The sequence below is a fragment of the Erythrolamprus reginae genome, chromosome 2, assembly GCF_031021105.1.
Source record: "Erythrolamprus reginae isolate rEryReg1 chromosome 2, rEryReg1.hap1, whole genome shotgun sequence".
Lineage (NCBI taxonomy): Eukaryota > Metazoa > Chordata > Lepidosauria > Squamata > Dipsadidae > Erythrolamprus > Erythrolamprus reginae.
In genome coordinates, this window is record NC_091951.1 from 156,779,794 (window position 1) to 156,797,620 (window position 17,827).

The 17,827-nt window shown below is 40.1% G+C and overlaps 1 protein-coding gene across 1 annotated transcript in view; it reads right to left on the reverse strand.

Annotated features, from left to right (window-relative positions):
• DNAH17 (dynein axonemal heavy chain 17) overlaps positions 1 to 17,827 on the reverse strand; it is a 151,593-nt gene that overhangs the window by 21,744 nt on the left and 112,022 nt on the right. Inside the window, exons 61-69 of the mRNA XM_070740114.1 lie at positions 17,701 to 17,816; positions 15,284 to 15,476; positions 12,700 to 12,935; positions 10,542 to 10,664; positions 6,048 to 6,252; positions 5,394 to 5,558; positions 5,111 to 5,251; positions 4,186 to 4,356; positions 2,368 to 2,490 (exon numbers count right to left, since the gene is read on the reverse strand). Of these exons, the coding sequence (XP_070596215.1) occupies positions 2,368 to 2,490; positions 4,186 to 4,356; positions 5,111 to 5,251; positions 5,394 to 5,558; positions 6,048 to 6,252; positions 10,542 to 10,664; positions 12,700 to 12,935; positions 15,284 to 15,476; positions 17,701 to 17,816 (1,473 nt within the window). The remainder of the gene's footprint in view (positions 1 to 2,367; positions 2,491 to 4,185; positions 4,357 to 5,110; positions 5,252 to 5,393; positions 5,559 to 6,047; positions 6,253 to 10,541; positions 10,665 to 12,699; positions 12,936 to 15,283; positions 15,477 to 17,700; positions 17,817 to 17,827) is intronic.

Sequence of the window (17,827 nt, forward strand, 5' to 3'; positions counted from 1 at the left end):
GAAAGAAATGAAGCATCTCAAGTACAGTGGTACCTCTACTTAAGAACTTAATTCGTTCCATGACCAGGTTCTTAAGTAGAAACTTTCTTAGGTAGAAGCAATTTTTCCCATAGGAATCAATGTAAAAGCACATAATGTGTGCAAACCCATAAGGAAAGAAATAAAAGCTCGGAATTTGGGTGGGAGGAGGAAGAAGAGGAGGACAGTTGCTGCTGAAGGAAGAAGGTAAGCGCCCCCTTTTGTCTTTCCATGCCCAGACGCTCCACAAGGCAACCTTGTGCTGGGTGTATTGGAGGCAGCGCGAGGGAGTCACCACAGTGAAGTGGTTTAATCCCTCTCCAAGCGTCCAGAGAAAAGAAAACGCTCCGTTCGCTCTGGGCTGCCAAAGCCTCCTTAAGCATCACGGAAAAGCTCCTCTGGCAGCCCAAGGAAGCCCAAGATGGTGGGGAATAAAGGGGGAATGGCAGGAAACTGGCCGGGACTTCGTGCTGCTCTCAAATTTCCTGGGAAATTTTTCTGGGGTCGCATTTTTAAATAGAAAATGTTTCTTAATTAGAGGCAAAAAAATCTTGAGCATCCAGTTCTTATCTAGAAAAGTTCTTAAGTAGAGGTACCACTGTATTAGTCAAATATTAGAGGGGATAATGAATTGCTTTACATATTGTAATAGCAGCCAGGGCTGACTATTATACAACCTCTGTTGAGCAGGATGGGGGGAAACCTCAGCTAGGTCCTGCCTGGAAATTCCTGACGTGTTACTGATCTCTTTCAGTGTGGAAGAGGGTACAAAAGGATCAACTATCCTTGCCTTGGACAACATAATTAAAGAAAGAAAGGTAGAAGGAACACTGTGGGGGTGGGGGTGAAGTGACCATATGATCTTAACAGTGGTGGGTTTCACTTACCTTTGCTATTGTTTTGAGAATGGTAGCATCAATATTGGGTTGCTACCAGTACGAATAAGGACGGCACACCGGTAACAAAAGTTGCACTGAGAAGCTTCTGTTCTTCTACACGTGTGCGTCCCAGTGTGTTTTTGCTTCTGTGCATGTGCAGGAAACAAAATCTCACATGGGGGCACGCATGCATACGAGATTTCTGCGCATGTGCAAAACCAAAATCCTCATGGGATTTTGCTTCCTTTGCATGCGCAGAACCAAAAACAGACTGGGATACATGCGCATGCAGGAGAACAGAAGCATCGCACTGGTAGCGGGGGGAATAGGAATACTTCCCTGGGTAGCATGCGTACCTGACGCTTCTGTGCATGCACAGAACGTCCATGATGGCGTCCGGATGGGTGACCGGAGCCTCTAGCCGCCCTTGCTACTGGTTCTCCCAAACCGGAGCAAACTGGCAGAAAACCACCTTTGGATGTTAAGCAGACCTAATTCTGCAGTCAAATTCAGACCATAGCTTGATCCTTTAAGAAGGACCTTATCATAAAGGACACATTTTTTTCATCTCCAGATGTACAAAGCTGCGAAGGCATACTTTCCATGTGGTTTCTTTAGCTTTATCCACTTAAGACATTATCATTTAAATATAAAATATCCTCAAAAAAATAGTTCTGATGAACAATTTGTGCCTTGTAAATGACCCCCCCCCCAAACCTGTACTTCCCAGGCATGGAAGTGTGTTTATACTTAAGGAAATAATTTATCACAAAACTATGTTAATGAGTATGATGTGTTTATCCAAGTGCAACGGCTTTTCCATTGTGGTGGTCTTTAACAAGACCCTGCCATTGCTCTGGGATTAAAATAGGCCTTGGCCTAAAGGTGGTCTTGGCAGTCTAATGCATTTTCCATTATGGAAAACAGCAACATGGATGTGGGCCAAGGTCAATGATACCCAACAGGATAAACTAATTTTGTCAAGCTATGCCATAATACTGGCACAAATTGATAATAAAGGGTCCACCTGCTTCTTGGACTTGCCTGAACATATTTGAATAGTTTGGATTGATGCAGATTTGGTATTAGAATTTATATAGAACTAATTCATACCTGTCCAGCCACTACATGGGTAACAAACCGCAACTACTTTTGAAATCTACATTGTAAATCACCCCTATACCATGTTTCCCTTGCATATCTGATTCCAGGTCTTTGCTGTCCTGCAGCTCATATCTCACTTTAAAACTAAGTATAAAGAGGGCCTACCAAAGGGCACACACTGACTAGCTAGCACATGATCAAGCTAGCATCTGATCAAGCTAGCATTTGATCACTGAAGCAAATTGTTCATGGAGAAGTTTATATATATTATGGACTCTACCACAGATAGGAAGCCTAGCACTTTTCATGGCTCCCTCTAAAGTTACTGAAGAAGAGATTAGGCTACAAATAGCAGTTTTGAGCACACCTTAATTCCACCCCATCCTTGACCTAATAAGAATTCTACTGGAGAAGTCAAGCCAGCTTTAAAGGGAAAACGCAGAAGAAAGTCTAGTTCCACTGGATTCACTTCTTTTTTAACCAACAAGACCTAGGGAAGATTGGAAAATTAGGAATAGTTACAAATAATGTACCTTACTTTACACAAACAAACAACAGCTGCTGTGGCTTTAATATCAAATTCATGTACCTTCGATTTTATTGATTTTCAGAGATGGTAAGCCTACATAAAAGGACATAATTTAAACCAGAGGGGACTAGCTTAGGAATTCTGACAAAGGTGAGCAAATGCAAGTCTTTGTGTACATTTTTTCTTCAACTTAATAACTATTTCTTAAGGGATTGTTCAAAGTTGTAATGGAACTGAAAAAAGTGACTTATCACTGTTTTTCACATTTATGACCATTGCAGCATCTCAGTTAATAATTGTGGCAAGAAAGGTTATAAAACGAGGAAAGATTCACTTAACAACTGTCTTGCTTAGCAACATAAATTTTGGGCTCAATTATGGCGACTGAAGATAATTTATAGCACAAATATCTGCTTGCGTTTTCATTGAAAAGGGAGCTCAACATTGGGGCTGTGCCAAAGTTGACCTTACTTCCCTAGAATACAATACTTAATGAATTTTTCTTTTTTAAAAATTAGTATTTTTAATGAATTCATAAGCTTTTCTTAATCGCAACACTGAAAATCTATAACCAAAATGATCTATAGGGTAATAGGCTGGGAATTAATAGAAGCTATCCTCAAATCTAGAGAACACCTGGCCAGATAAGTATCTTTTATTGTTTAGAATTATTTACACTCTGCCTTCTCCTTTAACCTTTTGGGGCTATCTGCCTTCAAATCCCAATTGATTCATTTATGAGCATTTTCCCCTACATGAATTTGCTTGAGAAATTGGTTTCCCAACTTATTTTGCAATAACACTGTCCTCTTCTGCATTCTCTATTACAGGGTGATTGATCCTTGCCCTCTTGGGGACCTTTATTCTCATTTGCAAAATATTCTGTGGTTTTGTTCGTACATCTCATCATGCTATCACGTGGCTTGACTGTGGTTAAGGGACAGTGTAAACCCAGCCATTGTGGTTGATGGCTTAGCATGCTGTGTGAACACATTTCACTGAGCAAGCCATAAGAAATAAATCATGTGTCAAATTAGTTTCTAATGCTATTTCTAATGTTGTCTAATGCTCTTAGCCAATAGTCAGTGATATTTTCAATATAATATTTATTTAATTTGACATCTATGCTGCCCAATCTCGAAGAACTCTGGACAGCTTACAACAATAAAAGAATTACAAAACAATAAAAGAAGTCAACCCTAATAAACTTTATATAAAATAGACACAACAACCTGCATACATACTAGTCCTACACATTCATAAATGTGGCCAGAGACATTATTAATATCAGGACCCCCAGGCCTGCCGGCATAGACAGGTCTTCGTGGCTTTACGAAAGGCCAGCAGGGTGGGGGCAGTGCGGATGTCGGGGGGGAGTTGATTCCAAAGAGCTGGGGCGGCAACAGAGAAGACCCTCCCCTGTGGTGCCGCCAACCTGCATTGCTTAGTTGACGGGATTTGGAGGAGGCCGACTCTATGAGCTCTTATTGGTCTCTGGGAGGCCTGTGGCAGGAGATGGTCCTGTAAATAGTCTGGTCCTAAGCCATATAGGGCCTTATAGGTAATAACTAACACCTTAATAGCAACTTTTCTACATTCTTACATCCTTTTTTATCAGGCAGGGGAAAAATACTACTTGTCATCCTGTCACTTTACCTGAAAGGCAACTTGAGCTAGAAAAATAAGTTTGTCTCTCTCAAAAAGTCCCCGAGCCGTGTACATGAAAACTGAATAGGTGATCTCATCTGTAAGGTTGATCACCCTGTGCTTCACTTCATCTGCTGGAGCTGTGCGCTGAATAGCTTTCTCAAACACCACATTGAAAGCCTGAATGGAAAGAAGAGGGGGGGGGGGGAAGAAGCCAAAATGCCAAATGTCAAACTGTGTGGCTTTTTCATGTCCTGCTTTGTATTCTGGAACAAAAAGACACAAGCAAGATGCCATCCTCAAGAATATGAAGAGGTTACACAGTTAGGCCCAAGGTTTCACTCTGTGGAAGATGCCCCCCGCCCCCCCCATTGCATCTGAGGAGTTTTCATTCTGTTTGGCTCTCAGTCATTCTTCTTTATCATGGACAAAAAGTCCCAATGGGCAGCTATAGGGTTTCTTTAAAAAGCTGGATGTATCTTGGATTCCATAAGGAAAGAGGCAGGGGTGAATTCTAGCAGGTGCTGACAGATTCTGGAGAACCAGCAGCAGAAATTTTGAGTAGTTCAGAGAACTGGCAAACACTACCTCTGGCTGGCCCTAAAGTAGGGTGGGAGTGGAGATTTTGCAATATCCTTCCTCTGGAATGGGGATTTTGCAATATCTTTTTCCTAGTGTGGGGTGGGAATGGAGATTTTGCAGTATCCTTCCTCTGGAATGGGGTGGGAATGGAGATTTTGCAATGTCCTTTCCCTAGGAGTGGGGTGGGGACAGAGATTTTGTAGTTCCTTCCCCTGCAACGTCCACAAAGCCACACCCACAGAATTGGTAGTAAAAAAAAAAATTGATTTCACCACTGGAGAGGGGGAGCTATTTTTTTTCTACAGAAATAGAACCAATGACAATCCAAACAGCATGTTTTACTATTATTTACCTTCAAGGAGAACTGATAGATGGGGTTGATTTTGTTCAGGTCGTTTAATATAAAATATAACAAGGATGCCCTTTCTGCAGCTGGCCTGTAGTTCTCTCTGGCTTCATTAATTTGTATTTCAGTAATTTTAGCCTCTTTCACCTAAAAAAAAAAATACAAACCCCCCCACCATTTTTAAAGAATAAAAAAATAGACCACGATGTGTGATATCTATACTGCTGGATTGCTGTATCTCATATACATTTCTCAGCGCTGCATAGTGAAGCTAAACTGGCTCGCTTACTTTTTGTTCTATTTCATTAGCCGTGCGCTTTGTGGTCTCGAGGTTTTCTACCAAGGCTGTATCTCCTAAGAAGTTTCCTGATGCGGCAGAGAGTCTAGCTAGTAAAGAGTCCTCTAGTTCTTTCAGGATGATCTTGAATTCATTCTGCTGTTTGGTGAGAGTAGCCTACACCAGAAACAAATGGGGGGGGGGGAGCTTTTGTTATTTATCAGCAAATTTCTTTAATTCTTATACCAAAGCTAGACCATTTGTAACATGGAGCTGTAGGTTCCTCTCTTAGATGAGGCTACTGTGTAAAAATGGGATATGAATTCTTGGAGTTTTCCATTAACACTTTAAACACACATTTATCTATTGCATCAGATATGAAGGCTACACGCCAGTGCTATTTCCCTTTATAAAACACTTGGGTTGTTGCAGTCCTGGGGCATAATAAACAACCATATTAAGGAAGAAAACAATCTGAAGACTTGTTTTAGATTCTCTGCTTTTTTCAACTTGCCAAATATGCTGGATGACAGCTTCAATAATTTCTGTCAATGCCGGCTGAAAGTTTAATAAGAGTCAATATATCTGAATACCATCATATTGGGAAGGCTGATGACTACTGCATAGTCCATAACTTAGAAGCTCACAACTAGTATTGAACGATACCTTCAGTTCCTCTAAGTCAGGCCTTTCCTTAGCAACCACAGCCGCTAAAAGCTGGTCTTCCAAGCCATCCCTGGTAACCAAGAAGTTGATCAACGTGCACTGAGCCTGCATCTCTGGCTTATAGTGGGGATTGAAGTACTTGGTGTGCAGAATCAAGCGAAAGTTGGGATGGTACTCTACTTCCTTGTCTCCTATTTTAATGTATCTGGGAACAAGAGTTTTAAAATATGTGAAAATATTGCATAAACTAATGTAACTCACCTTTGCTTGTATTCACTATTGATGGGCAGAGCTACTATCTCTGTCCCACCATTGGTTTTTGTTTTGTTTCATTTTAGCTTAGACTCAGTGATAGAAAATCAATCCTTTTTGTCTAGAACAGATGGTTCAATGTACAGGGAACTGCTTATCAGGTCAGATCATCAATTCATTTAGTTGAAGATTGTCTATGTAGGCTGGGAGCCGTTGCCAAACGCTGAGCTAGTGCTATTGACCCATGCTTCCATTGGCAGAAAACTGTAGAGTTTTCTACAGTTGCTGTCTTTCTACACTGTCCATCTTTATCCTGCACCAAATGCTTGCTTTTTGGCTTGTTGCCAAATGGTGGTATCCTGATTCCAGCCGCTTGGGTATAAAGCTATAGGTAAAGTTTCCCTGGCTTTACTATACCATCCTCCTTTTTGGATATCATCAGCCACTAGGAAATCATATGCCAGTCAGGGCAGTGATGCAACGATGGGGCTTGGGATGATGGCAAATTCTGACCCAGAACAGACCCTTGTGGCACACCGCTTGTAACCTGTCTCTGCTCAGAATACTCGCCATTAACAATAACTCTCTGATGTCTATGCTTCAGCCAGCTTGAAATCCACTGAACTATCCAGGGATTAAGTCCAATCTTCACTAATTTATCTATCAGCTCTTTATGTGGAACTGTATCAAAGGCTTTGCTGAAGTCCAGATAGGCAATATCCACGGCACCACCTTCATCCAACATAGTCAAAGAAACCAATGAGATTAGTCTGACATGATTTGCCTTCAGTAAAGCCATGCTGATTTGGGTCCAATAAGTTATCGTTTTTTAGGTGCTGATTTATCCTCTTTTTGAGTAGAGTCTCCATCATTTTAACTATAACTGATGTCAAGCTAACTGGCCTGTAGTTACCAGCTTCTTCTCTACTGCCCTTCTTGTGGATAGGCACAACACTGGCCATTCTCCAATCCTCAGGAACATCTCCTGTTAACAGGGATTGGTTAAACAAATCAGTCAGGGGGGTAGCAATGACAGATCTGAGTTCTTTAAGAACTCTGGGGTGGATGCCATCTGGATGGCTGACTTGTTGATAAGCAGCTCTTCCCTGCTTATCATTACTCCAAGACATCTATCAGAACCAGGGAAGTTCCATGGTAAAGCAGAACGGGCATTTCCAAAACCCAAAGGGCAGCAATGCAGATTGCGGAATAGCTGATCAACAAGGTGGACAAAATGTGTGGCAAAGCAAGAGGTTTTTCTATGGCTTCTAAGGCACGGCAGGGTGACATGGGGATAGCGGCTGCAACCAGTTCTTTCTATCTGAAGAGAAAAAGGAGGTCAACACAAGACAAGGGCCTGGAGCGCAAAGGGAAGGGCTGTGCCTTGTCAAATGGCCAATAGATGCAGGCTGTTTACTAATTGTACTTCCAGCAGAACAGTGAGTAAAATGTAGTAGATTAAAGGGAAAACGCTATTAAAATTGGCACAGCTGAGGATCACCTAAGGTGGCCTTACGATCTAAGAATGAGATGAAAGCAATTGTCATGAGGCCAGGGCAAAAGAATTTATTATGGTTAGATGCAAATAAAGGCTTTAAGTCTGGTTGCCCTGGTTTCACAAACGAATCTTTCTGCGTCCTGTTCTGGAGATGCTGCAGGTGAAACCAGGTAATTTCAGCATGCAAAGCAGATTCACTGCACTAAAATGCAAGATAGCAATCACTCTCCGTATCCACTCATCTTATGCAATACATATTGGGTGAAAAAAGAGATTAATTAGTTAAGGTCACTGTTAATGAGGGACAATGTGACACTGGAGATTGGTCATTGACATAAAAACTAGTAAAAATAATTCAAAGCAGAGTTAAACTTGTGATTTCAACCCACACAAGAGTGTCAGGTTTCAGTGTTCTTTTGGATAGATTCAGGGACATGAGCACAAACAGCACAATTTAAGAATATTTGGTGTCATTGTTTGTTTGTTTTTCTCTCTCTCTCTCCTTGATTTTCATCATAATAACTTGAATTATAGACATTCTGGTGTAATTTGAAACAGGTATGAAGTGGAAGTAATTCTGTTTTTCTATCCTTAAATAGCACTCCCGGATTTCGTAGAAATTTCCTGTTGCTGGGAAGAGATTTAGTGAATTTCAGTTAACATCCTTTGGGTGAAGATCGACCTGAAATGCACTTAAATTTGCTTTGCAGCTTGTTGCTTTGTGATGGCTAGCAAGGCAAAGAGTTTCTCCTCCTCTTGGGACACCTGTGAATGGAGTGAGACCGGTCTCCACTTTATTCAGTCTTGTTTACAGCAGAGGTAAACTTTGGGCCTACAAATGTAGATGTGGGCAAAAGCCAGAAAAGGATATGCGGGCCAAGTCTTGTAATTCTGGGCCAGTTTAAAGGAAAAGGGCACGAGTCTGCCATTCCTGAAAATCTTACTGCTGTCCTGACTCCTAAATCCACTCACGGATAATCAGAGACACTTTGCCGCTTAAGGCAAAGAGGTGGGTGGTGCTCCCTTCTGATCCTAAAAAGGGGGCAGAGCCTTAATTCAAACGGCAGTGGCATCTGACACCTGGATAAGCAATGGCGTACCATCATCCACCAGATTTGAAAACAATGAGCTAATTTGGGAACTAGTTTGGACAGATCATGCAGTTTACACATTTTTGTGATATGAAGAATAAAAAAATTAAAATTGCAGAGGTATTAAATAGATATCTAAGGAGAGGGGCGGCATACAAATTTAATTAATAATAATAATAATAATAATAATAATAATAATAATAATAATAATAATATCGCCCTCTGTTTGTGTTAGAGCTCTTTATTCTAACTCAGAAGGCTTCCAGAGGGAGAGGGAGAGGGAGGGAGGGAAGGAAGGAGGGAGGGAGAGAGGGAAAGATGGAGAGAGAGAGAGGGGGAAGAGAGAGAGAGGGAGAGAAGGAGTGGGAGAGAGAGAAAATAGTCACAAAATCATTGTTGGAAGCAGTATGTAAATGAGGGCTTTCTGTCACACTATTCATTATCCTTAAGGTTAAATGAGGAAGCCTCTCTGATCACTAGCCAGTCGCTCACAATTGTTTCTTTCTTGTGTGTCAGCATTTGTTTCCTGGGTTCCTTTCTCATCTACCTCTCCACTTCTGCACCCAGCTATCTCTAGGCTTCCAAAAAAGGTAGAGAACAGCTTCCTCGTTTTATTTGGGGAAGACAAGCAAGTTCCGTATAAACAGTATTTTTCATTTTAGAATACTGTTAATGAAAAAAATGAACAAACGGATCTGTTCTTCTTCCCTCAAATAAAGTAACAGCGGTCTGCTCCCCTCTTCTTTGTCAAGGGGCGTGCATAAGTGCACCAGTGTGCCTTCCGTCCCCTGTCCAATTGTTTGTCCTTATCTCATTTATCTTTTCTTCCTTTCAAATATGTTCACCTATACTTTTATATCTTTTCTTCTATTCTTTTCTTTACTTATATTATACATATCTTTCTCTTCAATGTGTATTATGTATTGGAATAAATAAGTAAATAAGTAAGTAAATAAACAAACAAACAAATAAATAAATAAATGGTTGCAGATAATAATGCAATGGCACCGACTCTTCAGCACCTCGTGATCTACTGATCAAAAGAGAGTTGTACAGTGTGGGTATAAAGTTAAGGATTTACATTGTGTCCCTTCTTTCTTGATTATCTCTTTGTTTTAAGAGATTGCTAATCGGAGGCCATCTGCTTCTGCCTTTCTTCCAAAAATTGCACATGTCCAGAACACATTCTCTTTGACTCTCTTTTTAGTAGGATGCAGTCATTGGTGTGTGTGTGTGTTAGCTTTATCAGATTGGTGCAGTGATTAAAGCAATAGGCTAGAAACTAGGACATTATAACTTCTAGGTTTGCCTTAGGGACAAAGACAACTGAATGTTCCTGGAAGGTCATTGCTTTCACAGCCTTAGGCAAGAGGAAATGGCAAACCACTTCTGGAAAATCTTGCCAAGAAAACGGGAGGGAATTGTCCAGGCAGTCTCTAAAAATCAGCACACTTGAATGGAAAGAGTAAAGACGCATTTACTGTAAATAAATCTATTGCTGTAACCATAAAATATGCTTCACTAATCTTTGCTCGAATCCAATTCCCGCTCTCGGGACACCCAATGCATCAACTTCCCATGCAAACTGGGTTACAAAGGTCAAACTATAAAGATAGTTTGACCTTTGGGCTATTGCGGCTCAAATGCACTTACCTTCCTTTCTTGATTGTGTTTCGGCCTAGCAGAGGGTCCAGCACAGGTTCTATTGTCTCTCCGATGTTTTCAATAAGCAGCGTATCTCCTTCAGAAACAGCTTTTTCAATGATATCTAGGTAGCTGTACAATCGATAATAAATCTTTAGTGTGTCACACAGGCTCTTGAGAACACAAAAACCTTTCTTATACTCTACTGAGAAAGAAGTTAAAATGTGTTTTTACAATCATTTGCAATGGAGAGGCATGCTGAGAAAGGGAGCTCTATCAGGGCCACTGAAGTCGGTGCCTGAGCACATTGGACCTGGGAGGATTCATTCAATGGGGATTCAAGGGAATAGGCAGTGACAGGCATGCACAGCGAGATAGAAAAGCAGCAATGGACTCCTCACACTAATTGACTTCCCAATTAGATGAAATAGCCAATTAAATACTGTTGTGGTTAACTCTGGCCCAGCTCCTGCCCCAAGGACTGTGGATGTGGGGGAGACATCCACATGCTTCAGGCCTGTTTTGCCCGCCCCCCCGGTGGAATCTGCTGATGAAGGCTCCTCTGACAAAGAAGACATGAGTGACAGGGAGGAGGAGAGTGTGGCAGACAGCTCAGAAGGAGATCAACTATCTAGCTCCTCCTTGGATTCAGAACAAGAGTTAATGATACAGCCACGCATGCGGAGAGTGATGCATAGGCAACAACAACTGAGAGATTACTATCAAAGAAAATGAGGCCACCTGTGGTTGGGTGGGGCTGTGGTAATTAGTGAGGCTGCTATAAAGAGCAGTCTGTGGGTTTGGCCATTGTGGAGGATTATCTGATCATTGTGTTTCGTGACTGCTTTACTGACTTTGACCTTTTGTGTGCTGATTTTTCCCCGCTTTGAAACTAAACCAGAGCAAAGTGTGTTTCACTTTGTGAAAGAAGAAGGACTGTGAATTGCCTCACAGCTGCAAGCTAAGTATCACAGAACTTATAAGGGACTTGTACAAATTACCAGTTTGTTTAGAGACCAGTGCTCTTTGCTATACCAAAAGAGGGCTTAGTTTAAGTGAATTTTCATTATAAAGAACATTGTTTTAAATTTTCAAACGTGTGTGTGTCTGAAATTTGTACCTGTGAACTTTTGGGAGGAGTGTACCAGACAGCCCGACAGAACAAATACTAAGTTGTAGACTGACTCTCTCTTGTGTTTTTCTGTTTGGTTGTGCATTTAAATCATTTTATTTGTATGAATTTATCATTGCTTTTAATGGGAGCCAGAGTCATGTTAAGTTAGACAGGCAATTATATAAATTTAAACAAAAAACACACAAACAAACAAACCTAGACTCCTCTCAAATCTGGAAGGACCCAGAGAAGAATATGGGCATTTATGAAATCCACCTAAATTAAGTGGACTAGTACACGGCCTGAGAAAAACATCAAACAAGGCAAGAAGGCAAACACAGCAACAAGTCATCTAAGGAGTGTGCCCTTTAAATGTACAAAGACCTGTGAGTGACACAGTCTGAAAGTAGACCAACTGGAACCCAGCTTACACATCACAGAGTAAAAGCTATCTGGCCCAGCATGGCGACTGGCTGTGATCACAATTGCTATAAGGAGGAGGGTTGGATACAGGACATTTTGTGGAGATGCTACCATCTGGATTGTACCCATCTTCTTCTTCTCCTGTTTCTTGATTAGTTATTCTGATGGAGTTTGGGGAAGCATGGTGGACTGAAAGGTGCTTGTGTTGAATAATAAAGCTAGGAGATTAATGAAGAATTGTTCGTGGATAAAATGTCATTGGATATGAATTACTTGCCTGTCCCAGATCCCAGAAATGTTACTATGTCACTGAAAGATGAATGTTTCCCACGTAAATTGCTGGCTACTGATCAAGGCTCCAACCATTTCAAGGAGCCTGTTCCCAGACATTCCCTAGGAGTGCACCATTGCAAGTGAGGAAAGCTGATAATGCGGACTTTGATGGGTGGGGCATGGAAAATTGACTGAATGCAAAGAACATAAAGAGCTAATTCTAATACTCTCAGAATAGATGCAGGCAAAATGAAAGCATGTCTCAGATAAGCCGAGAACAGAGCAATTCTTGTTTTTGAGGCTGTAAGCCATTCTCTTAGAATAAAGCCCAAACTGAACAGAATAACTCTTGTTCACCTTTTCTGCCCGAGCCGGATGGCTTTCAGATCTCGCCCATGTTTGTTTTTGATCCATTTGATCCCTTGAAGCTGTGCGTCTACAATGAGGGGCCAACGTTCTGTGTTGCACAGAATGGTTGCATTTTCTGTTGACATGCGGTCGCTGGGGAGCCCCTGGTTGTTCCAGGTTGCTATATCTGCATCGTCTGTTAACAGGGATAAAGGATCCAGGCCAGAAGTAATAGGGATTGGTATCTATTATAAGGTGAAGATAAAAATGGACAGTCAGGATAGAAAAGGCACAAGAGAAGAAAAGATAGAGAAGAATCTCAATATTATAATGTTTGGATGAAGTTCTATAACTGGATAGAAAATGAATATAGTTAGAAATTCCTAAGAGGTCAGTAAGGGGCGAGTACAAGTGCACTAGAGTGCCTTCCGTCCCCTGTGCTATTGCTCTCCTATATCTCCTATACCTTTCTTCTATTCCTACATCTCTTCTTCTATTCTTTCATTGATATGTTCTATTACTATATCTTCTTTTCTATTCTTTCATAGATATATTTTACTATGAGTATCTCCTCTATAATCTTCATCATGTATTTTACTATGTGTGTGTGTGTGTGTGTGTGTGTGTGTGTATATATATATATATATATATGTCACATGTTTAAGCTGAATTTGAATATATATATACCCACTAAAACCTTCATTGTGTATTGGACAAAATAAAAATAAATAAATAAATAAATAAATAAATAAATGAATGAATGAATGAATGAACGAACGAACGAACAAACAAACAAACAAATAAATAAATAAATAAAATAAAAATTGAAGCAAAATGAACACAAGATTAAAAGACTAGGAGTGATAAAGAAATGATTTAACCCAGATGACAAAACTAGAATGTAAGGAAATGGCAATATTAGTTTTAAAGTGTATACCACTAACTAAAGGATAATCGTTATAAATACAGTATTGTAAAAATATTATAAGAGAAGGGACATCGAAAGAATGTAGTTAGTTAGTAATATATTATCAGTTTGTTTAATATAAAATTTATTAGAACCAAAACCACTCAAGGGAAGGCTAAGAGGGAGAGAGAGAAAGTAGTTGGAGAAAGTTAGAGGTGGGGTGGAGAGAGGAAAGAAGGAAGGATGGAGAGAAGGGAAGGAAGGTAGATGGGAGAGATGGAAAGAGTAGGAAGGGAGTGAGAAAGAGAAACATGAATACAGACTGTTAATTTATTAATATGATAGAGGCGTTGATAAGAGATCATCTAGAAATATGTAACTATGTATGTTATGGATATGTTTGTAAGGTATATGCATTGATATATGTATGAATATGGAGTTAAAAAAATAAAAAATAACAACAACAAAAAGAATAGGCACAACCTGTGTTTAACAGTAACTTTCTTAGATTTTGAGAAGCATCTCTGAACATAAAACAGAAATTCACTACCTCTTCACTTATCTGACACTATCTCTTTTGTTACTGGGAAATCAAGTGTTGGTTGAACACTGTACAGGACATTACAGCAGTTCTCTAAAGCAGCAGATGAGCAGAGAGAAAAGGGTATCAAAGGAGCTTCAGGGCTCAAATGAGAAAGCCCTGTAGATTGGATAAGGAGAATCACAGATCAGAAGCTCCTCATCAATTTAGACACATGACATAATGGTTAGAAAGAACCAATAGATTTTTTTTAAAAGCAGGAATAGCCTGCAGGAATAACTCCTCGTCCTCAAGATCTATAATCTCTTGTATCTGCTGCATCCTTCATTGCCAAATTACTATTTTGATGCAATGCATATATGTTGGCAAAACACTTGGGAGGAATATGATGCTTCAGTATTTTTCACCCTTCACATCTATTATCTGAAGAGAAGCAATGGGCACCTGCCTTTCTAGCAGGGGCATCTTGCACGCGACTCTCTCTAGGAAGGTTTGGCTGCGCTACTGATATCAATGTTTGTATTTTTTAAGGTATGAAGCAAATATCCCTTCATTCCCCAAGGCTCTTCATCACTCCTGTGCTATTACTTCTGCAAAGATCACTTTAAGGCTCCGCCTTTCTGTGATCAATTGTTTTAATGGGTTGTTACAAAGTGCCCTGGAGAATAAAAGTAAAGGATGATGTTTCCTTTCTTAGCTAACAAGCCAAGAAATGGTCAGAGAGTTAGAGGTTTATAATCGAAAACTTGGGCATAGCCTGAAAAACCTCCACTTGTAATGTAAAGCCACTAGGATTAGAAGCCAGCTGATCCAATGAAATAGCATTCACCCTACCTATGACTATAACTTTGTGGCTTGCATCTTTACGATTTATATTGTTTTATTTAGTTTCCTAGTATGATTTGATTGCTTATTCAGTATCCTCTGACTAGCACTAAGTATTGTATCTTATGATTACTGATAAATGTATTTTTATATACACTGAGAGCTCACGCACCAAAGAGAAATTCCTTTGTCCAATCACACCTGGCCAATAAAGAATTCTATTCTATTCTATTCTATTACTCTTTTATTCTATTCTATTCTATTCAATATATTCTACTCTACTCTACTCTGGAACAGGCATTCACATAGCATAGACTTACCTTCAGCTGCTTTAAGTAAGGAGTCCAGAACTTGTCCAATAACTCAGTCCTATACTTTTTGGTAAAATATCCAACATAGGAAACAAATGCAGTGATCAGTAGCACATCCCCGCAAAGAGTCTTTCCCTGTTCACTGAAGTTTTCCACCGATTCAGCCCAACGCACGTTTTCAGATGCTAATCCACCAACAAGTCTTAGGAAACATTCCAAAAGGAGAAAAGGGTCTGATTAGGACATGTGAGAATCTAACCCAACCTGGCTTGAATAGTCCAATGGAAGAAAATATATATAGCTTAAGGCTGAACTGCAGAGTCTCTGGTGCCCTCTGAGATTTGTTGTTTACTTGCTGATGTTTCATTACCTGAGTAGGTAACATCATCAGTGCTAGAGAATGTGGGGTTTGTAATAAACCACATTTATTTTGTACATTATTCAATAGAGACGATAAAAAGGCTGAGGAGGAAACAAAAAGATCAGAACATATAATTTCTATCAGCCTGCACCCAGATAATCAGGGATTAACACCAGGCAAACCATCAAGTGGAAACCAGTGACTTCATCAAGGAGAAAACTACCACCAGCCATACCCTATCATAAGGAACTTGGGGAAATGATCAATTATTTTTTTCTTCATTATAGGGACTGCCCTCAGTTACTGTGCTCTTTGGGAAAGAACAATCTGGCAATCAGGGTGTATCTCCCTTCCCTCCTTCAGCTACTGTAAAATATGATGTATAAAACCATAAACATTCTCATTGGAAGCAAGCACTTCCTGGTAAGTTCTAAAACCACTCAGGTTTCTCATCATTAAAAGAAATCAGGGAGCATATAGGATAGATCTGAGGGCTGCAACAGCTTTCAACAACATTTAAGTCACAACTTTTGTGAAGATCCATACCATAAGCCTTTGTGAGAGGTGTCTAACTCTTTTCCTTGATGGTATACTTTGTGGCTTCCGGTAAGGCACAGAGTGATGAGAATCAGTTAAGACTCTCATCTCCAGAGGACCCATAAAAACAGAGAACATTGCTTGTTTATGAACCAACATCCTTCTCCAAATGCTAACTGCAGTTTCTCTAAACAAACCACTCATCTTTGATTCATGCGCTCTCTCTTATGCAGTATTTCATTTTCAGGAAATGGTTCATAGCTTGCTGAGAAGCTGAACAATTTTATTCTTACCAGCTGGGACTTCCAGCCGGTTTGGGAGAATCAAGCTTCCTAGTGACTTCTCATACTTTCTGATTCATAAGAATCTTTTTTTAAAAAAAAAACAATTTAATATGAATACGAAAGAGGTTTGGAGCTTTGGCAATCGCTGTCTGGTTTACAGTATTTAAGGTTCATATTATGCTATTATTTCTTGAAATATGGCTCAGAGACTTGGGATAAAGTATGTCAAGTATCCTCCTAGCCATGATTAATTGCAAATAGTACTGCAGCTTGGTGTAGCAAAATGAAAAACATCTTCTGAGGTTTTGTAAGAGTGAATAATAATAATAATTTATTAGATTTGTATGTCACCCCTCTCCGAAGGTATTTGATTCTGTCTCTTAGAAATTTTGGAAGACATACAAATGTAAAGTATTAGCTGTTACGGTTAGGAAAACACTAACAAATTGCCTACACCGGCATGCTTTTTGATATAACGAAACAAATACTTTTGGGAATAATATTTAAATTCGGACCTATCTGAGTGAAGCGGAATAGAATAGAATAGAATAACAGAGTTGGAAGGGACCTTGGAGGTCCTCTAGTCTAGTCCAACTCGCTGCCTAGGCAGGAAACACTACACTGCTTCAGGCAAATTGGTTATCCAACATCTTCTTAAAAACTTCCAGTGTTGGAGCATTCACAACTTCTGGAGGCAAACTGTTCCATGGATTAATTGTTCTTACTGTCAGGAAATTTCTCCTTGGTTCTAAGTTGCTTCTCTCCTTGATTAGTTTTCACCCGTTGCTTCTTGTTCTACCCTCGGGTGCTTTGGAGAATATTTTGACTCCCTCTTCTTTGTGGCAGCCCCTGAGATATTGGAACACTGCTATCATGTCTCCCCTGGTCCTTCTTTGCATTAAACTAGACATACCCAGTTCCTGCAACCATCTTCATGTATTTTAGCCTCCAGTCTCCTAATCATTTTTGTTGCTCTTCTCTGTATCCTTTCTATATGTTCACAATACCCATTTACAAGAGTCAATCTGAATAGAAAAATGGGTTGGGATTCAAATAGTGAAACTCTCTTCCTGTAACTGCTGCTTCAGACACATTGGCAGCCTCCCCTTCTGGGTTTCAATTTTTAAAAAGAGGATGACCAATCGTGGACCCCATGTGGTCAGGCTCATGCTGACACAGGCCAACTACAGCAATTAACCAGCATTAACAAAAAGCACCCTGGGAAGTATTTAGTGACAATGTACCTGTTAGCCAATGAAATTACTCTGTTCGTTGCATCAGCCTCTTGCTGGCACTTGATTTTCGCAGCTGTGGCCTTTTCAAATTCAGCAGTCAGATTAGCTAAATTGGCATTTAGATCCTTTCAGACAA